The sequence below is a fragment of the Erinaceus europaeus genome, chromosome 2 (genome assembly GCF_950295315.1).
Source record: "Erinaceus europaeus chromosome 2, mEriEur2.1, whole genome shotgun sequence".
Lineage (NCBI taxonomy): Eukaryota > Metazoa > Chordata > Mammalia > Eulipotyphla > Erinaceidae > Erinaceus > Erinaceus europaeus.
The window spans coordinates 152,182,083-152,204,959 of record NC_080163.1 but is presented as its reverse complement, the minus strand read 5'-3'; the positions used below and the strand labels follow the sequence as shown (position 1 = coordinate 152,204,959).

Here is a 22,877-nt window from a genome sequence, read left to right as displayed (position 1 = left end):
ACCTTTGCACCAGGCCCAGTGCCTGGCAAAGGTGTGGATAAGGGCCCGCCGGTGTCAGATAAGGCAGCTGGGTTTATTATGAGGGGGTGGCCCACGACTCAGTGGTGACCCACGACCAGCCCCAAAGTGCCTCCTGGACCTGCGCTATGTCCACTCCACATTGGCTGAGGTGCCCTAGCAGAGTCCTTCCCTCACTTCCTCCTCAGTCTTCCCACACACACAGTGGGCGCAAGGAGGGGGCCAGCTGTGATCAAGGCTCCCCTCAGCCTGTGGCTCCACACTTCTCAGTGCTGGCCCCTGAGAGCAGAGAAGGGAGAGCAAAAGTCCTCTCTCTCTTGTTGGAATACTAAGCTAACTCCTCCCCTGCACAAAGATGGTCAGCACATTTCTCTGTTTATTTTATTTATTTATTTATTTATTTATTTAAAGACAGAGATAAATTGAGAGGAGGTGAGAGATAGAGAGGGAAAGAGAAAGAGACATATATACCTGCATCATTGCTTTACAACTCATTAAGTTCCCCCCCCCACTGGTGGAGACCAGGGGCTTGAATTCAGATCTTTACGCTCTCCCTTCTCTGAGTACTCCACCATCTAGCTCCTTTTGTAGCAACTTTGTTGAAGCCTCTACAATGACAAAATCATCACCATCATCATCCCCACTTCCTGGAACAAGTCAGGTCCCTGCAGATTCGCTGAGTGGAGTTGCGGGAATTCCTTAATCTTTCTGGACTCTTTATTCAGGGAGGTCACAGAAGCGACTGAGGTGGACTAGGAATGGCCTGCTGGTGCCCAAAGGAATGTAAGCCTGGATAAGCCAGACTTGTAATTTTTCAAGAGACCCTCAAAACCTGAATTTTTATGCAGAGACTTCAGTTTTTTTCAAAAGTGGCCAGGAAGCCAAAGGTCTCAGAAACAATGGGAGGGAAGGGCCTACCGCCAGCTTCAAAGACGCCCTTCACCCCGCTGCACCAACCAAGAAAGTGAGGCCTGGGAAGACATGTGAACCCTTCTTGGGTTCCCCCTCACAGGAACACATCTGGGCAGCTGAGGACACTCAGAACTTGCCCTAGCCAGACCCAACCTCCACAGCCACCCCCAGTCCTTCTCCCTGCAGTGAAAGAGACATTATGGGGACAAAAAGCCATCCATTGTGTCATAGGAGACAAAGGCGCAGGGGACAGAGGCTCCAGGCGCCTGGGCTGGTCACAACAACTCCATATGCCGCCCCCTCTCTGGACTTTCAGGAAGGCTCCTTCAAGTCCCTGTGCTGTACACCTTGAGCATGGAGAGATCTGGGGCCATCACAGCCAGGAGCAAGACCTACATAGAGCCCAGCCCAGCAGGCTGGCCCAGGCATTGTGCCATTTGCCCGCTTCTCCTTATCTGGGAAACAGGCACCTGAGTCAGAAAACAAGGTGACCAAACAGTCAACAGAACAAAAATGAGCCACCAAACAGAAGTTCTGCTCTGCACCAGGCACCAGATACCAGGAGTACAGGAGGGAGTCAGGCCAAGGCCCAGTCTCCCACCCTAGTCCCCGCCCCTCTGGCTGTGAGGAGGAGCAGGAGTCACCTCCAGGGCTGCCTACATGCCACCTTTGTCACTTTCCCTGTTGATCCTGACTCTTCAGTCTCAGAATTAAGAGGTGTGTGTGTGTGTGTGTGTGTGTGTGTGTGTGTGTGTGTGTTCCTAATCTAAGAGATGGAAGAGTTTTTTGCTTGCACCTTGCATGTCAAGGAGCTCACTGCTGCCATCATTCCTAAGTGGTCTCTCTCAGGATTCTAGAACTATCTTCCTGTGACTGGGGAGGTTAAGTGGCAGAAAACAGGCCTTGTGTGTATAAGATCCTGAGTTGGATCTCCTGTACTACATATGATAGTAAGATTCTTTAGTCTTTTATTTTTGCTTATTAACAAGTAAATAAATCTGGAGGAGAGGTGGGAAGGGCAGAAAGAGGAGAAGGAAAAGGAGAAGGAGAAGAAAAGGAAGGAGAAAGGAAAAAGCTATGGGGGTGGATAGCATAATGGTTGGGCAAACAGACTTTTCATGCCTAAGGTTCCAAAGTCCCAGGTTCTATCCGCTGCACCACTATACACCAGAGCTGAGCAGTGCTCTGGTGAAGAAGGAGATGAAGAAAAATGTAAAAAGAAAAAAGAGGGTGAGAGGGAGGTAGATAGTACAATGGTTATGCAAAGAGACTCTCATGCCTGAGGCTCCATAGTCCCAGGTTCAATCTCCAACCCCCCATACACACACCCCCCACCATAAGCCAGAGCTGAGCAGTACTCTTGTAAAAGAAGAAAGGAAGAAGAAAGAAGAAAGAAAGAAAGAAAGAAAGAAAGAAAGAGAAATGAAGGAAGGAAAGAAGGAAGGAAGAAAAAGGCCCAGGAGATAGCTCATCTGATAGAGTGTGGGTCTTACCAAGCTTGAGGCTCTAGATTCAAGTCCCAACACCACAGGGGAACCTCATAGCACCAGTAGATGATCTATGGATGATGGAACAGTTCTCTCTCTCTCTCTCTCTTTCTCTCTCTCTCTCTCCCTCTCTCAGCTAAAAATAAAAGAGAGGACCAGTGAAATAGCTCACTTGCGGGAGTCGGGCTGTAGCGCAGCGGGTTAAGCGCAAGTGGCGCAAAGCACAAGGACCGGCATAAGGATCCCGGTTCGAACCCCGGCTCCCCACCTGCAGGGTAGTCGCTTCACAGGCGGTGAAGCAGGTCTGCAGGTGTCTGTCTTTCTCTCCTCCTCTCTGTCTTCCTCTCCTCTCTCCATTTCTCTCTGTCCTATCCAACAACAACAACAACAATAACTACAACAATAAAACAACAAGGGCAACAAAAGGGAATAAATAAATAAAAAATATTTAAAAAATAGCTCACTTGGATAGTGTGCTGCTTTGCCATGTGTGGGCCCAGGTTTGAGCACTGGAGAAAGATTTGGTATATGGTACCTTTCCCTCTGTCTGCCACTCCATTGCACTCTATGCAAAAAAGTCAACCCAGACTGGTGAAGTCCTGGAGATAACCAATAATAATGCTAATAATAATAAATTAAAAAAAGGAAAAAGTCAGCTCAGGAACAGTGCAATAGTCAGTGCAAATGGCTGAGTCCCTGGATAACACACACTTAATAAAGGGACCTGGTGATAGCTAGTGGTTATGCAAAAAGACTTTCATGCCTGAGGCTCTAAGATCCCAAGTTCAATCACCAGCACCACCATGAACAAAAGCCCCACAGTGTTCTTGTAAAAATAAATAAATAAAACTAATAGTTATTTATTCATGAGAGCAGAATGGTGGGGTAGAGACTAAAGCATCATTCTGGCATATGTGGTTCTGGGGCTCAAACTGAGAATCTCCTAACTTCAGGTTCTCTGCTGCTCCACCATGAAGTCACTCAGGACTGATGAGTTCTTTTATTTTCTTTTTGTGTCTTTTGCCACCAGGGTTATTGCTGGGGCTCAGTGCAGGCACAAACTATACCATTCCCGACAGCCATTCTTTTTTCTTTTTCTTTAAAAGGACTAAGAGACATTGATAGGAAAGAGGGGGGTGGAGAGACAGAGAGAGAGACCTGTAGCACTGCTTCACGGCTTGTGGAGCTTTCCCCCTGCAGGGGAGAATCTGGGGTTTGAACCAGGGTCCTTGTACAATGTAATAATGTGTGTGCTCAACCAGATGAGCCACTGCCCAGCCCCTTGAAAGGTCTTTTAACATAACGCTCAAACTCCCTCCTGCTTACCCCAACTCTCACTCCCACTCCACACTCTATGGCCAGAGACCAAGCAAGTCTCTTCCAGACAGGCAATGGCAGGGCCCAAGGCCTTTCCCTGACTCCCTGGGCAAGCAGTGGCTCTCCTCAGTGAACTGCCAGAAATACAGACCTTGCTCTCTCCTCCCCTACTTGCTTCCTTGGGGACCTTCTAGCCCAGCCCAGAAAGCCTGCCTGTGCGTCGACACATACAGCCAGGCCAGGAGGCTTTGGGCCTTTGCAGAGACCCAGCTCAGGCCCTGGCCTTTATTCTCCTCCAACCTCACCTCTTCACTGTGCCCCACCCACCTCATCAATGCTTTGCTCTCAGGGCTTTCTCCCTCTAAGCCTAACACTTTAATATATAGGTTTATTTATTTTTGGATAAAGACAGAGTGAAATTGAGAGAGGAGGGGAGAAAGAAAGAAAGAGAGAAAATATACCTGCAGCACTTGCTTCATAAGCCATGAAGCTTCCCCGCTGCAGGTGAAGACCAGGATCTTGAACAGGGCTGTGTGCCTTGTGACATGAACTCTCTACTGGGTGCACCACTACCTGGCCCCACAGTCAACTCTTTTGTAAGTCCAGCACTTGACCCACTTCTTTCTGATTATTTATTTATTTATTACAGCTTCTTTCTTTCTCTGGCTTTTTTTTAATCGTTATTTATTTATTGGCTAGACACAGCCAGAAATTGAGGGGGAAGGGGTTGATAGACATGGAAGAGAGACAGAGAGACACCTGCAGCACTGCTTCACCACTTGTGAAGATTTCCCCCTGCAGGTGGAGACTGGGGACTCGAACCTGGGTCCTTGTGCACTGTAACATGTATACTCACTCAGGTGCATCACCACCTGGCCCTTCTTTCTGATTTTTTTTAAAAAATATTTTCTTTGCAGGTAGGGGAGATAGCACAATGGTGGTGCAAACACAATGGTAATGCCTGAGGCTCTGAGGTCCCAAGTTCAATTCCCCACACTACCATAAGCTGGAGCTGAGCTGTGCTCTGGTAAAAATACAAATTAGGAAGAAATAAAAAAAATATTTTCTTTGCTTAATATTTTATTTATTTGTACTTTACTAGAAAGAGAGAGAAATTGAGAGGGAAGGTGGAGATAGAGTGGGAGAGACACGTACAGCACTACTTCATCAATCATGAAGTTTCACCCTGCAGGTGGGGACCGGGAGTTTGAACCCTGGTCCTTGTATGTAATAATATGTGCACTCGACCAGGTGCTGTATCACCTGGTTCCTCTTTCTGATTTTTAGCTATTGACACCAGTGCTTCACTGCTTCAAGACAATTTTTTTTTCAGATAGAAAGAGGGGGGTGGGGGAAGCTGACAAGAAAGCATAGTAGTTATAAAAACAATAACAACAACAAAAACAACTTCCATACCTGAGGCACCAAAGGCCCCGAGTTCAATCCCCAGTATCACCATAAACCAGAACTGATAAAGCAAACAAGCATAAAAACAAGAGAAGGAGGGAGTCGGGCTGTAGAGCAGCGGGTTAAGCGCAGGTGGCGCAAAGCACAAAGACCAGCATAAGGATCCTGGTTCGAGCCCTGGCTCCCCACCTGCAGGGGAGTCGCTTCACAAGTGGTGAAGCAGGTCTGCAGGTGTCTATCTTTCTCTCCCCCTCTCTGTCTTCCCCCTCCTCTCTCTCCGTTTCTCTCTGTCCTATCCAACAGCAACAACAACAACAATAATAACTACAACAATAAAACAACAAGGGAAACAAAATGGAATAAATAAATAAAATAAATATTTTAATTTAAAAAAAAAAAAACAAGAGAAGGAAAGATATCATTGCACTAGAACTTCCTCCAGATGTGGTGGAGGCTAGGCTCAAACCTGGGTTGCATGCACAACAAAGCAGGTGAATTATCCAGGTGTGCCATCTTGCCAGCCCTCAACTTGATCCACTTTATGGGTGAGGAAAACAAGGCTCTTGGAAGAGGTGGGTCTGGCCTGAGATCACACATCCTGAGGGGTGAGCTCTGGGCCATGAAAGGACATGCCCAGAAGGGGACAGAGCCCACCTCCCAGAAGGCAGAGACATATCTCTGGGGACCAATTTGTTTGGAGGCAGCATTCCTACCCTGCTGGCCAGCACAGATGGGAGTGGGGGTAGGCCAGAAACCTGAGACAGAAAGGTTGGCAGAGCTGGTATTCCCAGCATTCCCTGGGGGTGGGTGATGATGCACCCAATCGAGCTCATGTTACCAGGTGCAAGGACCCAAATCCAAACCCCTGGTTCCCACCTCCAGGGAAGGGCCGGGGTTTGGGTGGACACTTCACAAGCAATGCTATAGGTATCTCTCTTTATCCCTGTATATCTCTCGGATGTGAGGGCGATCTGGCTGCAACATCTGTTACCCCATTGATCGCCAGGGTTGATTCAGCTGATCTGGCTGGCTAGGCAGGTGTCCCTTTCCTCCCTCACCGTTCCACGTGCATCCCTCCTGAAGCTGCATGCTCAGTCGAAGAGGACGGCTTTCCCCGAATAGAGATGGACCGGTCTTCCGGTCGAGGGTATATGATAGCTGCGCTCCCCTGCTAGAACCTCCAAACAAGCTCTCAAGGTCCCTGTATATCTCTCTGCTTCCTCTCAATTTCTCTTTGTCCTATCAAATAAAAAGAGTAAAAAAAAAAAAAAAATGGCCACCAGGCACAGTGGATGGATTTCTTGTGCTGGCACCAAGCCACAGTGATAACTCTGGTGCCAAAACAAATAAACAAACACTCCCACACTCCCTGTGCCAATGCCTCAAGCAGGAGAGCTGGCTATGGAGAGGTCTGGCCTTAGTGGTAGGTTGTTGCAGGGTGGGGGACAGTCTGCAGTGAGGGTCTTCCCGCTCCACTGATCTTCCATCCCCAGACATTGGCTTGAATGCTGACTTTGGCTCCAAGGCTTCAGAGGACCTTGAGCAAATCCCACCCCATGTTAACTGTCAGAAATCTAACCTGACATGGAGTGGTCTGTTCCGAAGTGTGACACCACTCCCCATTCCCCATACACACAATGGAATGTCCCAAAACAGGCCCAGGTCTATTCCTATCAGCTGAAATAGGAAGCCCTATCTGACCTTACTGTGAGGTTCTGGGATGCCACCCAGGCTACACCTCCTTGGGTAAATAGGAGGGACACCTAGCCCAACAGCAAAGGGCCACTTGGTGTACAGGGTTGGGCCCATTAGACTCATAAGAAAAACCACCCTGGTTCCTAATTGCCCTGGAAACCAAAGTAGCACCCCTAGGTTTGCTCACACCATTTGAGAGCAAGAAAGCAAGGTCTAGTCCTCACTGAACTCCACCGCAAGCAACTCACCAGTTGAGCTGGTGAAGACATACCAAGGCCAAATATAATGTGGACAGAAACAGCAGCCCCCACCCCTACGGACAGCTTCAGGGTCAATCTGACCTTGATCTACTGTGGGTAGGACATGTCCTCCCTTTTATTTGTTTGTTTATTTATTGCCTCCAGGGTTATTGCTGAGCCTCGGTGCCAACAGGAGGAGGAGGAGGAGGAGGTGGAGGAGGAGGTGGAGGAAAGGAGGAGGAGGAGAGGAGGAGGAAAGGAGGAGGAGGAAAGGAGGAGGAGAGGAGGAGGAGGAAGAGGAAGAGAGGAGGAGGAGAAAGACTGATACCTGCAGACTTGCTTCACCACTTGTGAAGCAACGCCCCTGCAGGTGGGAAGCTGGAGGCTCGAACCAGGATCCTTGTGCTTCATACTATGTGCACTTAACCTATGCGCCACTGACAGCCCCTGGACATGTCTTCTCTCTACCCAGAAATTGTCTCTTCTCTGGGCCTGAATGCCATCTCTGAGACTTTTGCCATACCTACAAATTACTTGTACTGTTTGTTTTGTTTTACTCCAGATCTTATTTATTTGAGAGATGTCTTGATAGGTTAATTTTGAAATTAATAACATGTGAGATGATTGGCCAGACAATGGTGTTTTTAGTGTGTCACTCTCATCCCCTGAGATTTGGTTACTTTCCCAGAAGCAACCAAGAAAGATATCTTTTTAAAAAAAAAAATTATTTATTCCCTTTTGTTGCCCTTGTTTTATTGTTGTAGTTATTATTGTTGTCGTTGTTGTTGGATAGGACAGAGAGAAATGGAGAGGGGAGAGGAAGACAGAGAAGGGGAGAGAAAGATAGACACACCTGCAGACCTGCTTCACCGCATGTGAAGCCATGCCCCTGCAGGTGGGGAGCAGGGGCTCCAACTGGTATCCTTCCATGGATCCTTGCGCTTTGCGCCACGTGCGCTTAACCCGCTGCGCTACCGCCCGACTCTCCCAAGAAAGATTTCTTACACATCTCTCCAGACTCCTCTCTCTGTTTTTCTCTCTCCTGTGTGGATTTCTCTCACACAGATGATAGTGTTCTATGCATACAAGTCTGCACCTTGCTTCTATCAGAAAAGCCTGGGCAAAACCTGGGCATTGTTTACTATTTCATAGGGTGGCCCTGCTGGTTTTTTTTTCCTTAAAAAAAAAAAGATTTGGGAGTCGGGCAATAACGCAGCGGTTTAAGCGCAGGTGGCACAAAGCGCAAGGACCTGCGTAAGGATCCTGGTTCAAGCCCAGGGCTCCCCACCTACAGGGGAGTCACTTCATAAGCGGTGAAGCAGGTCTACAGGTATCTGTCTTTCTCTCCCCTTCTCTGTCTTCCCCTCCTCTCTCCACTTCTCTTTGTCCTATCTAACAACAACAACAACAATAACTACAACAAAACAAAAAGGGCAACAAAAGGGAATAAACAAATATTTTTTTAAAAAGATTTTTGTGATCTGGGAGGAGGCACAATGAATAAAGCATTGGACTCTCAAGCATGAGGTCCCGAGTTCAGTCCCCAGCAGCACATGTACCAGAGTGATGTCTGGTTCTTTCTCTCTCTCCACCTTTCTCATGAATAAATAAATAAATTCTAAATTAAAAAAAAATTATTTACTTGATAGGACAGAAAGAAATTGAAAGGGGAAGGGGAGATCAGGAGGTAGAAAGAGAGACACCTGTAGTTCTGCTTCACTGCTCATGAAGCTTCTCTCCCTACAGGTGAGGACTGGAAGTTTGAACCCAGGTTCTTGTGCTTGGTTATTTGTACACTCAAGTGGGTGCACCACCTCCAACCCTCAAAATAATTTATATATTAATTAATGAGAAAGAGAATGACAGCATCAGTCTGGTACATGTGATGCCAAGGATTGAACTCATAACCTTACAGTTGAGAGTCTAATACTTTATCAACTGTGCCATTTCCCAGGATGTTTTTATTAGAGGTAAGAGGTTATTAGTTAGTTTGTTTTGTTTTACTATTTTCTTTTTGAAAATATTATTTATTTGTTGGATAGAGCCAGAGATAAAGATAAGAGAAGGAGGTAGAGAGGGAGAGGGGTGGGGTAGATATCATAATGGTTATACAAACAGGCTCTCATGCCTAAGGCTGTGAAGTCCCAGGTTCAATCCCCTGTACCACTATAAACCAGAGCTTATGGTAAAAACAAAAAAGAAAGAAAGAAAAGAGAGAGAGACAGCTGCAGCACTGCTTCACTGCTTATGGAGCTTTCTCCCTGCAAGTGGGGGGACCTTGGGCTTGAACCTAAGTTCTTGCACAATGTAACTAACATGTGCAATCTACCAGGTGTGCCATCACCTAGTCCCAGAGGTTACATTTTCACTAATCACCTTGTTTGCCCTTATATAAATGTATCGTTATTTTTGCCCTTATATAAATGTATCATTATTGTCACTGCCACCACCACCACCACCATCATCATCTTTTTACCAGAGGTCAGCTCTGGCTCATGGTGGTTTGGGGGATTAAATCTTCAGTGCCTCAGGTGGGACAGTCTTCTTGCATAGCCATTATGATACCTCCCTGACCTGTGCCATCATTTATTAACCAGTGTTCAGTGATGACTGCACACATATCACACAAATAAGTTACTCTTAAAAGGAAACATTCAAACCACCCCAAAGTGGAAAACCTTCCACAATGAAGGTAAAAACAAAAGTAAGTACAAGGCAAACTAGTGTAATGCTCATACATCGGTGGTCTCCCAGATGTCTCCCAAGCTCCAGAGAGCTAATTCAAAGTAGATAAATTCAGGGGCTGGGGAAGTGGCACACCAAGTTAAGTGTACATATTACCATGTGTGAGGACCTGGGTTTGAGCCCCTGCTCCCCACCCACAGGGAGGAAGCTTAATGAGTGGTGAAGCAGGGATGCAGGTGTCTCTCTTTCCCTCTCTATCTCCTCTTCCCCTCTTAATTTCTATATATCCTATCAAGAGAAAGAAAAAGAGAGGGAAAGATAGATAGAGACCCACAGAGAGAGAAAATGAAAGAGAGAAAGAGAAAGAAAGAGAGGAAGAAAAAAAAGAAGGAAGGAAGGAAGGAAGGAAGGACCACCAGGAGCAGCGGATTCTTCATGCTCACACTGAATCTCAGTGATAATCCTGGTGTCAATTAAAGAAATAAAGAAAGAAAGAAAAAAAAGAAATAAATAAAGAAAAAGAAAATAGACAAATCTGGGGGCTGGGTGGGGGTACAGGCAGTAAAGAAAGCACACAAGTTATCATGAGCAAGTACCCAGATCCTAGCTCCCACCTACAGGAGGAAGCTTCATGAGCAGTGAAGCAGTATAACATCTCTCTCTCTCTCTCTCCCCTCCCCAATTTCTCTCCACTTCTATCATAATAATAAAAATAAAATAGATAAATCCATCAGCATTAGGAAAGTCAGAGACACTTTAGCATGAAACTGAGGCTATCTCAACAGTCTTTCAGGAGTGTGATTAAATGTAGAGAATGTGACACTGCAAATTCTACACAGAATCGACACCTTTATTATATAGATGGGGCATCTTAAGTCTGACACGCTCTACAGAATCTAGAAAGGAAAAATAAAGGGGGGGAATAAAAAAGTTATCAATGTTACCAGCAAATTATATATATATATGTCAGCACACACTGCCTTGAACAAAGAAAAGAAAAACTAAAATTGCAGGGGGAAAGTAGTAGTCAATCATCTAGAAGTCTAGGCTTGAAAAGTCAAAGAACAATGACTCAAATGCCATAGAATGGGGAAGGATACAAATAGACCTGGAAATACAAGTCGCTCAAACTTGTTTCAAAGGTCAGTTTCACTCAGAACACAGAACAGTGCACACTTCCCTATCACCTCCCTATCAGAGACCTCTCCAGGAAGGCTCAGGGGAAGATGGGTGTGACCCCATGAGAGCACATTTGACAAACTCTATGGTAATCACAAGCACGCCCCCAACCAACTGGCATTCTCACTTCTGGAATGTGTCAGAGATACACACACAGGCTTGAGCAAAATCATCCTTTACAATGGGTGTACAGCAGCAAGAATGGGAACCCAAGTGTCTGTCCATACAGTGATAGTTGTAAGGGAACTCTCCCAAAGCACTGAGCAGCCATGATATCGCACAAACTGGGACAAAACTAGCACTGGGGGAGTCAGGCGGTAGCGCAGCGGGTTAAGCGCAGGTGGCGCAAAGCGCAAGGACCGGTGTAAGGATCCCAGTTTGAGACCCCGGCTCCCCACCTGCAGGGAAGTTGCTTCACAGGCGGTGAAGCAGGTCTGCAGGTGTCTATCTTTCTCTCCCCCTCTCTGTCTTCCCCTCCTCTCTCCATTTTTCTCTGTCCTATCCAACAACGACAACAATAATAACTACAATGAAACAACAAGGACAACAAAAGGGAATAAATAAATAAATAAATATTTTTTAATCTTAAAAAAAAAAAAAAACTTGCACCGGAATATATGGCTAGCGGAAAAGAAAATTCCAGGGCCAGGTGGTGGTGTATCTGGTTGAGCGCACAAGGACCCAGGTTCGAGCCCCCCAATCCCCACCTGCAGGGGGAAAGCTTTGTGAGTGGTGAAGCAGATCTGCAGGTGTCTCTCTGTCTCTCTCCCTCTCTATCTCCCCTCCTCCTCTAAATTTCTGGCTTTCTCTATCCAATAAATAAATAAAGATAATTAAAACATTAAAAAAAATTTTTTTAAAGGAAAAGAAAATTCCAGAAGGCTGCGGGCAGAGCAGATTATATCCCTTTTGGTAAAATAGGGAGAAACAGGTGGCTAGAACCAAATGTGCATAGATATCATTAAAGAAAGTCAAATGGGGTCTGGGTGCTTGTGCACTTAGTTGAGTGCACACATTACCATGCACAAGGACCTGGGTTCAGCCCCCCTTTTCCCATCTGAGGGGAAAGCTTAGTGATCAGTGAAGCAGTACTACATCTCTCTCTCTCTTTTTTAAATATTTATTTATTTATTTTCCCTTTTGTTGCCCTTGTTGTTTTTCATTGTTGTTGTAGTTATTATTGTTGTTATTGATGTCTGATGTCGTCATTGTTGGATAGGACAGAGAGAAATGGAGAGAGGAGGGGAAGACAGAGAGGGGGAGAGAAAGACAGACACCTGCAGACCTGCTTCACCGCCTGTGAAGCGATTCCCCTGCAGGTGGGGAGCCGGGAGCTCGAACTGGGATCCTTCCGCCGGTCTTTGCACTTTGCGCCACCTGTGCTTTTTTTTTTTTTTTTAAAGATTTTATATATTTATTAATGAGAAAGATAGGAGGAGAAAGAGAAAGAACCAGACATCACTCTGGTACATGTACTGCCGGGGATTGAACTCAGGACTTCATGCTTGAGAGTCCAATGCTTTATCCACTGCGCCACCTCCGGGACCACGCGCCACCTGCGCTTAACCCGCTGCACTACCACCGGACTCCTCTCTCTCTCTCTCTCTTATCTCTCTCCTCTCTCTCTCTTATCTCTCCTCTCTCTCTCTCTCTCTCTTTTTCTCTTTCTCTCTTTCTCTCTCACCATAGCACTGCTCAGCTCTGGTTTATGGTGGGGCAGGAGGTTGAAGCTGGGACTTTAAAACCCTCAGGTATGAGAGTCTCTTTGCATAACCATTATGCTATCTAACCTCCTATCTATCTCAGTCTTTATCTCCCCATTTCTCCCTTTCCACTGGCTTTCTGTCACTATCCAAAATAAATAAATAAATAAATAAAATACTTAAAAAACTGAAAGTCAAAATGGTACATGAGAAAAGAAGACAGGTGGGTGACTGCAGTGTGTGTGTGTGTGTGTGTGTGTGTGTGTGTGTGTGTGTGTACTCTAACCAAGAAGGGCAGCGCTGTTTCACCATGCTCTTTCCTACTTTATTACCATTTGGTCTTATGCAATATATTATTAAAGAAATGAAATGAATAAAGAATTAACAAAGGGGCCAGGTGGTGGCACACAACTTGCTTGAGAGCACATGTTACCATGCGTAAGAACACAGGTTCGAGCCCCTGGTCCACACCTGCAGGGGCAAAGCTTCACAAGAGGTAAAGCAGGTCTGCAGGTGTCTCTCTCCCTCTCTATTTCCCCCTTCCCTCTTGATTTCTGGCTGCCTCTATCCAGTAAACAAAGATAACAAAAAAAAAATTAGAAAAAAAAGGATTAGCAAAAAAGAGGCATGGCTTGATGTGCACTGATAAAGAACATCACAGGCATCAGCATCCCATCATGCCATCATGCTCCAAGTCTGCTAGACTGAGGGAAGGTAGGTGCGTGCGTGTGTGCGCGTGTGTGCGCATGTGTGCGCGTGCGTGTGTGTGTGTGTGTGTGTGTGTGTGTGTGTGCACTCACAGCTTACCTGGAATGCTAACCACATAAAGGGTGCCTGGAGCAAGAACAGTGGGACTGCTGCTCCAAGCTGAGACTCTAATTCATTGATTACCCTTTCTGCTACTTGAAAGTTTGGCTAAAGCTCAGTATAGTTTTGTCAAAGAATAACACAATTTAAAAAATACCTATTGTGCAGGGGAGGGCTAGATAGCATAATAGTTATATAAAAAGACTCTCAACCCTAAGGCTCTGATGCTCTGAGGTTGTGAGGTTCCAGGTTCAATACCCCACACCACCATAAGCCAGAGTTTAGCAGTACTTTGGTTAAAAAAAAAAAGTGTTTAGGAGCTAAGTGGTGGTGCACCTGGTTAAGCACATATGTTACAATGCGCAAGGAGCCAAGTTCAAGCCCCCAGTCCCTACTTGCAGGGGGAAAGTTTCACAAGTGGTGAAGCAGGGCTGCAGGTATCTCTCTGTCTCTCTCCCTCTCTCTCCCAGTTCCTCTTAATTTCTGGCTGTCCAATAAATAATACATAAAGATAATAAAAAATAATAATAAAGAAAATACCCATTGTGGCTGGGGAGGTAGCATAGTGGTTTTGCAACAGCTTCTCATGCCTGAAGCTCCTAGGTCCCAGGTTCAGTCCCCAACACCTCCAGAGCTGAACAGTGCTCAGGTAATAAATAAATAAGAATAACAATAAATAAAAGAAAAAAGAAAGAAAGAAAGACTCCATTAATAAGAAAACTGGCTGGGCTATGGTACTCTGAATAATGAGAAAGGAGACAGGGCTGTGTATAACAGGAAGCTCTAGCAGGTACATGGAGCAGAAGAGAAGCAACTTGCTGAATAAACAATATAGAATAAAAAACCAGCAGAGGGTAGATAGCATAATGGTTATACAAAGAGACTTTCGTGCCTGAGGCTCCAAAGTCCCAGGTTCAGTCCCCCACACCACCATAAGCCAGAGCTGAGCAGTGCTCTGGTAAAAATAAATAAATAAATAAACAAATAACCACCAATGTTTTTGTTTGCTTTTATTATTAATGAAAGAAAGAGAGAGAGAGAACCAGAGCACCACTTGGGCACATGCAATGTTCAGGATCAAATTCAGGGCCTCAAGTTTGAGAGTTTAATGTGTTATCCATTGCTCTACTTCCTGAGTCACCCAACTTTTTCTTTTTTAATATACAGGGAAAAATAGTAGGAACACCCCCCACCACCACCACCACCAACCATGGTCCCATTGAGGAGAGGGGTTAATGAACCAAAGGCAACTTTAACACTCTCTGTAGTGGGTTCTTATGTTTTAAGAAAAATCTGTCCATGTACTTACCATGAATCACTGTGACCCGATAGTCGGTGAGGTTTCCAGTGTCTGCCTATCTGCTAGCAAGCTGGGGACTGTGTGGTCATTATCAGTGCCAGGGAAGCAAGCAAGAAGGCGCCAAACACAAACAGCCCTATTGTCACAAGACGTTCATGTGGCTTCTACAACCTGAGTCTTTGCATAAGTCACTCTGAGATTCCTTTTCTTTTTCTTTTCTTTTCTTTTCTTTTCCTTTTCTTTTTTTCTTTTCTTTTCTTTCTTTCTTTCTTTCTTTCTTTCTTTCTTTCTTTCTTTCTTTCTTTTTTTTTCCTCCAGGGTTACTGCTGGGGCTCAGTGCCTGCATCATGAATCCACTGTTCCTGGAGGCCATTTTTTCCCCCTTTTGTTGCCTTTGTTGTAGCCTTGTTGTGGTTATTATTGTTATTGTTGATGTCGTTTGTTGTTGGATAGGACACAGAAATGGAGAGAGGAGGGGAAAACAGAGAGGGGGAGAGAAAGACAGACACCTGTAGACCTGCTTCACTGCCTGTGAAGTGATTCCCCTGCAGGTGGGGAGCCGGGGGCTCGAACCGGGATTCTTACATAGGTCCCTGCGCTTTGCGCCATGTGCACTTAGCCCGCTGTGCTACCGCCTGACCCCCCATTTTTTTAAGAGAGAGAGAGATGCAGAGAGAATGAGAGAGAGAGACCAGAGCACTGCTCAGCTCTGGTTTATGGTGGTGCTTGGGATTGAACCTGGGATCTCAGATCTTCAGGCATAAGTGTCTTTTGCATCACCATTATGGTATCTCCCCAACCCTACTCTGAGACTTTAATCATTTTCCTAGTCACTCTGGCCTCCTGCACCCCAATTCTCACTTCCCAAATTCTTCTCCATCCCCTCTAAAGTATCCATGGGTCCCCAAAGCAAAATAAACAAACAAAACCAAGCAGTATAGCTAGAGCCAGGGTTTGGATTTCCAGATCTGAGTCACAAATGCCTGGCTCTGCTACTCTGTCCTGTATGACCTTGGGAAAGTTACTCACCCTCTCTGAGTCTTATTTCCTTAGCAGTCAATCTTAGTTTAAAATCTTTCTCCCAGAGGCTTGGGAAGATTCAATGTAAATAAGAAAGCTGTAGGCATTTAAGTCAGTCACTATTCCATAAGGGCTTAGGAATCAGTCATAAGCAAAAGCTAACCACACCTTACACATTCCTCCATTTTCTAGGCACACAGACTATGGCAAAACGCTCTGGTTTTATGAACAAAGGTTATCTCAAGACACTATCTGCCTATATTCAAAACGTTCCTGTTTTTGCCGTGTTGCTAAGAAACTCATCAAAGAATCAAATGTTAAATGTGCTCAAGATTCCTGATCCAATGCCCTCTTTAAATTAGCCTGCCTCCTCCATGCAGAGCCCTCCAGCCAGCCCCTCCTCTGGGTTCGTCCTCAAAGCCATGAGCACTCCTTGAGCAGACTCCTTGAGTCTGGGGTCCCTAAACAGCACCAGAACTCGTGTCCCTGTGAGAATACAGCTGAATGTCATGATTAAGAACATAATGATTAAGACAGAAAAAGCATCCTCCAAGGCTTCAGTCACAGTTCAAGCACTTCAGTGGAGAAGAGTTGTGGGATATTGCCCAAAGAACTGACCTCTAAGTCTCTGGTTCCTCTTGTGTAAAATGTATAAGAGACTGAGGTTCTTAGCAAAGAGGCTGGAGTTGGCCAGACTGCTGGGAGCTATCATGGCTTCGCAGCAGATGGTGGTGCCCATATCCACCCAGACAACTGTCCCTGCTGTCAGAGAAGCAGTCCATGAGGCAACTTCTTCAACAAGCAGATTGAGAATGCCATTAAAAGCCACAGCTCGGTTCAAGCCCCTGGCTCCCCACCTGCAGGGGAGTCGCTTCACAGTCGGTGAAGCAGGTCTGCAGGTGTCTATCTTTCTCTCCCCCTCTCTGTCTTCCCCTCCTCTCTCCATTTCTCTCTGTCCTATCCAACAACGAATGACATCAAAAACAACAATAACCACAACAAGGCTACAACAAGGGCAGCAAAAGGGGGAAAAATGGCCTCCAGGAGGAGTGAATTCATGGTGCAGGCACTAAGCCCCAGCAATAACCCTGGAGGCAAATAAATAAATAAATAAAAATAAAAATTAAATTAAATAAAAGCCACAGCTCTTCAAACTCTGCTAGCAGCCCCTCATTCCTCCCACTCTTTCTTTTGGGAGGAAGTGGTGGTAGCACAGTGAGTAAGGCTGCTCTGGACTTGAAAGCATGATCTCTAGTACTGCATGTGCCAATGATGCTCTCTCTCTCTACTTTTCCTCCTTCTATCTTATGTTAATAAATTAAAAATTAACAGTGTGACTTGTCCAGCTTGACAGACCTTGAAAGAAAGAAAGGAGGAAAGAAAGAAAGAAATTATTTTATGAGCAAGAGCAGAGTATATGGTGCCATGACAAGGGTAGCTGGGAGTGCGGTGTCTTGAACCCAAGGGCTTTCCTTGCAAAGAATACCCTCTACCTACTGAGGCCCCAGAGAGCTAGCTGTTCCTTTTGCATTTGACAAGTGAGAAGTGGAATTAGGGGAGTGAGAGGAATTCTAATAGGAGGCGGGCCCTGCTATGTCTGCCAGAAGCTTGGTAGCTCCCACAGGGAGGCGGCATGTGTCTTTGATCTGGGGGTCCTTCTGAGTTCAGCAGATTGAAGAGAGCAGGGCACTTAGGCCTCCAGATCCCTGGGCACTGGGTGAGCCGGGTGGACTCCCTTTGCCCTCCCTGGCAGTGTGTTTAAGAAAGAGTGGGCAGGAGTTCGGCAGTAGGCAGCAGGTTAAGCGCAAGGACTGGCTTAAGGATCATGCCCCCGGCTCGCCACCTGCAAGGGAGTCCCTTCACAGACAGTGAAGCAGGTCTGCAGGTGTCTATCTTTCTCTCCCCCTCTATCTTTCCCTCCTCTCTCCATTTCTCTCTGTCCTATCCAACAACAACGACATCAATAATAACAGCAGCAACAACAACAATAATAAAAAAGACAACAGGGAAACAAAAGGAAAATAAATAAATGAAATTTAAAAAATTAGGGAGTCGGGCTGTAGCGTAGCGGGTTAAGCGCAGGTGGCGCAAAGCACAAGGACCGGCATAAGGATCCCGGTTCGAACCCCGGCTCCTCACCTGCAGGGGAGTCGCTTCACAGGCGGTGAAGCAGGTCTGCAGGTGTCTATCTTTCTCTCCTCCTCTCTGCCTTCCCCTCCTCTCTCCATTTCTCTCTGTCCTATGCAACAACGACGACATCAATAACTACAACAATAAAACAACAAGGGCAACAGAAGGGAATAAAATAAATATTAAAAAAAAAAGAAATTTAAAAAATTTAAAAAAGAAAAAAAAGAAAGAGTGGGAAGGGGAGTTGGGCGGTAGTGCAGTGGGTTAAGCGCAGGTGGCACAAAGAGCAAGGACCAGCTTAAGGATCCTGCTTCGAGCCCCTGGCTCCCCACTTGCAGGGGAGTCGCTTCACAAGCAGTGAAGCAGGTCTGCAGGTGTCTATCTTTCTCTCCCCCCTCTGTCTTCCCCTCCTCTCTCCATTTCTCTCTGTCCTATAAAACAACAATGACATCAATATCAATAACAACAACAATAATAACTACAACAATAAAAACAAGGGTAACAAAAGGGAATAAATATTAGAAAAAGATTAATAAAAATTTTTTAAAAAAGGAAACACTGACAAAAATCACAGGATAAGAGGGGTACAACTCCACACAATTCCTACCACCAGAACTCCCTATCCCATCCCCTCCCCTGATAGCTTTCCTATTCTTTTTTTTTAATATTTATTTATTTATTTTTCCTTTTGTTGCCCATTTTTTATTGTTGTTGTAGTCATTGATGTCGTCGTTGTTAGATAGGACAGAGAGAAATAGAGAGAGGAGGGGAAGACAGAGAGGGATAGAGAAAGATAGACACCTGCAGACCTGCTTCACCGCCTGTGAAGTGACTCCCCTGCAGGTGGGGAGCCGGGGGCTCGAACCGGGATTCTTATGCCGGTCCTTGCACTTTGCACCACATGCGCTTAACCCATTGTGCTATCAGCCGACTCCCAGCTTTCCTATTCTTTGTCCCTCTGGGAGTAGGACCCAGGGTCATTATGGGATACAGAAGGTGGAAGGTCTGGCTTCTGTAATTCCTTCCCTTCTCTTTTCTTTTTAATGTATCTGTCAGGAACTGGTTCAGTAGGTAGAGCACAGAACTTGCATGCATGCATCACAGATAAGGCATCACAGATAAGGATTATGCATCCCCCATTAAATCGACCTCTTTTCCCCTTCCTTTTTAAAATTTTTCTTCCCAGTAGAAACAGAAGGCAAAGAGACAGAGAGAGAGTTAAAGAGACCACAGTATCAAAGCATCCTTCAGTGCACTGGGGGCTGAACCTGAACCTGGGTCATGCACGTAACAAAGCAGCACAATGTCGAAGCAATCTATTTTTGCCAGTCCAGACTTTTAATTATTCTCTTTCCCATGGTGCTCAGTCCATTCTATCAAAACTTGCCCCGTTAAGCGCACGCGCAAAGCGGTTCCAGCCCCCAGCTCCCCACCTGCAGGGGAGTCGTTTCACAGGCGGTGAAGCAGGTCTACAGGTGTCTATCTTTCTCTCCCCCTCTCTGTCTTCCCCTCCTCTCTCCATTTCTCTTTGTCCTATCCAACAACGAACAACATGAACAACAACAATAATGACCACAACAAGGCTACAGCAACAAGAGCAACAAAGGGGGGGGAAAAAAAAAGGAGCAGTGGATTTATGGTGTAGGCACTGAGCCCCAGCAATAACCCTGGAGGCAAAAAAAAAACAAAAACTTGCCCTATGGCAGGAGTAGGGAATGTCTGGCCCATAGACCATAACTAATACCTGAGAAATCATTTAGCCTGGGGAGTCAAGAGGTGGTGCACCTAGTTAAGTGCACATGTTACTGCACACAAGGACGTGGGTTCAAACCCCCTGGTTCTCACCTGCAGAGGAAAACTTTCATCAGCAGTGAAACAATATTGCAAGTGTCTCCCTATCTCCCTTCCCTCTCAAATTCTCTCTGTCCTATGAAGTTAAATAAATAAAGTTAAAAAAAAATCTTTAAAAGGAAAAAAAAGGAGGGGTGGGTTAGATAGTATAATGGTTATGCAAAGAGACTCTCATGCCTGAGGCTCCAAAGTCCCAAATTCAATCCCCTGCATCAACATAAGCCAGAGCTGGGTAGGGCTCTAGTCAAGAAAGAAAGGAAGAAAGAAAGAAAATTAGAAAGAAATCATTTGATCTGGCTCTGCCATGATAATCATCAGAGGGAATAGAAATTCATTAATTTTGGGAGCTGAGAGCAACTTTATGTGCTATTTTAAAAAAAATATTTACTTATTCCCTTCTGTTGCCCTTGTTGTTTTATTGTTGTAGTTATTGTTGTTGTTACTGATGTTGTTGTTGGATAGGACAGAGAGAAATGGAGAAAGGAGGGGAAGACAGAGAGGGGGAGAAAAAGACAGACACCTGCAGACCTGCTTCACCGCCTGTGAAGGTACTCCCGTGCAGGTGGGGAGCCAGGGGCTCGACCCGGGATCCTTACACTGGTCCTTGTGACACCCGGTCCTTGTGCTTTGTGCCACATGCGTTTAACCTGCTGCGCTACTGCCCAACTCCCAAAACAGGATTCTTATGCCAGTCCTTACACTTTGTGCCACCTGCGCTTAACTCGCTGCTCTACCACCACTAATTTTTAAGTTGATAAAAATATCCAGATGGCTCTTGACAGAGAAAAGGTTCTCCACCCCTGCCATAGGGTCTAGCCTGGAGATTCCCTGGCTGATCCCAAGTGTCCTGAGACAGACACACACACACACACATACACACAAAATGAGAAAGAGAGAAAGATGGAAAGAGAAAACAAAACAAAACAGGGTAGCCACTGCTCATAGGTGTAGGTATCCAAGTTCTGCATCTTTCAGTTACACCAGACACAATCCCAGCCTCACCAACCTGTTGACTTCTCTTTTCCCTTCAACTTCCCAGATTCCCTACCAATTTCCCATGCCCAGACCTTGGCTCCCACCACCTCCCCTATTTCCGCCACTCCCTGCTTTTTTTTTTTTTTGCTGCCTCTGCCTCTGCCTCAGGTTTCAGTTTTGCCCCCACGCAAAAGCCACCTCCTCCATGAACCTTTCTGGGCTGGGAACTGAGTTCCCTGCCTCTGCCCCTTCACACCCTGGGACCCTGGACTCCTCTCTCACACTGGCACCTCAGTGCTAGCTCCAGCAGGTCTTTGCCTCTGCAACTGGACTTCAACCCTGCCTTCCCATCCCACCCCTCAAAGCTTCAAAAGTCAGTTGAGGGGGCGGATTTTCACATGGAGATTTCTGGGTTGCACTTTCAGAGATTCCAATTCCACATTTCTTCCCTGGGTGGGGTCAGAGAATCTACAGGTTAAAACACAACCTTCCAGGAGAGGCTGGGGTTTGACTAGGGGCTTCAGCGTTGCAAGGGTAGATTCTAGGGAGGGAAGGAAGAAGGGTTGATCTCTGGACAGCAGGGCAGCCCCAACCGGGGGCCAGGAGAGAAGCCAGGCTCGAGTCCACCCTTGCCCTCTGCAAACGGCTCAGACCCTCAGCTGATGAGGAAACTCCCCACAGGCCCCGGACAGCGTAAGCTGGGGAGCGGGCGCTGCTGTCAGGCCACTGCAGCCCACATCTACCCAACATCTGGACCATCGCTCAGCGTGGTGTTTAAGTCCTGTGATGCCCACCAGCGGGCCACCCAGAGGAACCATAAGGGCTGAGTGGCTGCAAGTGTCCATGCTGGAACCAAAAGGACTTCAGATTAGCAGAGGAGGGTTGTGGGGTGCAGCCGGGGGTGAGGAGTGGGGGATGGGTGGGGAGGAGGTAAGCTCAACAGAGCAATCCCCATAAGTGGACTTTATTTCAGGCTGGGTCCTCTGAAGGGCCAGGGCCATTGTCTCTGCAAAGAGGGACTGGCAGTCGTGGGCTTCTGTGGGCAACGGGCCGTCGGAAAGTGGGTGCTATGGACAGGGCTGCCCGGCTCCAATGCTTACAGCGATGGTATTGTGGGGGCGGGGGCTGCAAGGGAGCGGTCTCCACCAGAGAGGGGTTTCGGGGTGATCTTGGAGGGGGTCTCCAGCCCAGCCGGCGGGGCGCAGCAGGAGCTTCCGTCGAGGGGCGTCGGGAGAGTAACAGCTCCCCCACCCCACGGCCACCACCCCCATCCCGCGGCGCTCACCAGCTGCAGCAGCATGAGCACCCCGAAGCTGGAGCGCAGGAAGGCCCGGTCGGGGCGCAGCGCGGAGACCGAGGCGCCCGCGCCCTGTGCGGGGCTGCTGGTTCTCGTGCTCACTTTGGACGGGAATTCGGCCATGGCAGCTCCGCTCGCCTTGGATCTCCCCGGCCGCCCTCAGAGCCCCTCCCGTGGCGGCTGCCGGCTCCTGCGCCGCTGCTCCCCGGGGCCCAGTAGCCCGGTGGCTCCCCGCGCGGCGCCGCGTCGGGGCTGGAACCGAGAGCCGCCAGGTGCAGCCGGTGCCGCCTGCCTCCGCCCCGGTCCCGCCCCTTTAACCCCTGGCTCGCCGCCCCGGGAGCAGCCCGCTCGGCCCCACAGCCCGCTCCCGCACCCCTTCAAGGACCCTGACAGCGCCTCGGGATCCTGGGGGCCGCGGGGCGAGCGCTCCACTGCCGCCTCTGTGCGCCCTGAGTGCCTCGGGGGCGACCCTGAGCCTCTCTGCGCCTCTGACACCCCAACCCCGCGACTCAGACCTGGGAGCCAAGGGTTTGGGGAGAGTCGGGGCACCTGAGGGCCAGGCTCTCCTTTGGGGCTCTTTTTATTTTTAAATTTTTTAAATATTTATTTTCCCTTTTGTTGCCCTCGTTGTTTTTCATTATTGTTGTAGTTATTATTGTTGTTGTTACTGATGTCGTCGTTGTTAGATAAGACAGAGAGAAATGGAGAGAGAAGGGGAAGACAGAAAGGAGGAGAGAAAGATAGACACCTGCAGACCTGCTTCACCGCCTGTGAAGGGACTCCCCTGCAGGTGGGGAGCCGGGGGCTTGAACCCAGACCCGTAAGCTGGTCCTTGTGCTTTGTGCCACGTTGCGC

The 22,877-nt window shown here is 47.2% G+C and overlaps 1 protein-coding gene across 1 annotated transcript in view; it reads right to left on the bottom strand.

The window, feature by feature from the left end:
• Window positions 1-22,304, bottom strand: part of PLLP (plasmolipin) — a 37,976-nt gene extending 15,672 nt beyond the window's left edge. The window contains exon 1 of the mRNA XM_007520102.3: window positions 22,011-22,304. Coding sequence (XP_007520164.1) covers window positions 22,011-22,145 — 135 coding nt within the window. The 5' untranslated portion in view covers window positions 22,146-22,304. The remainder of the gene's footprint in view (window positions 1-22,010) is intronic.
• Window positions 22,305-22,877: the final 573 nt, after the last annotated feature.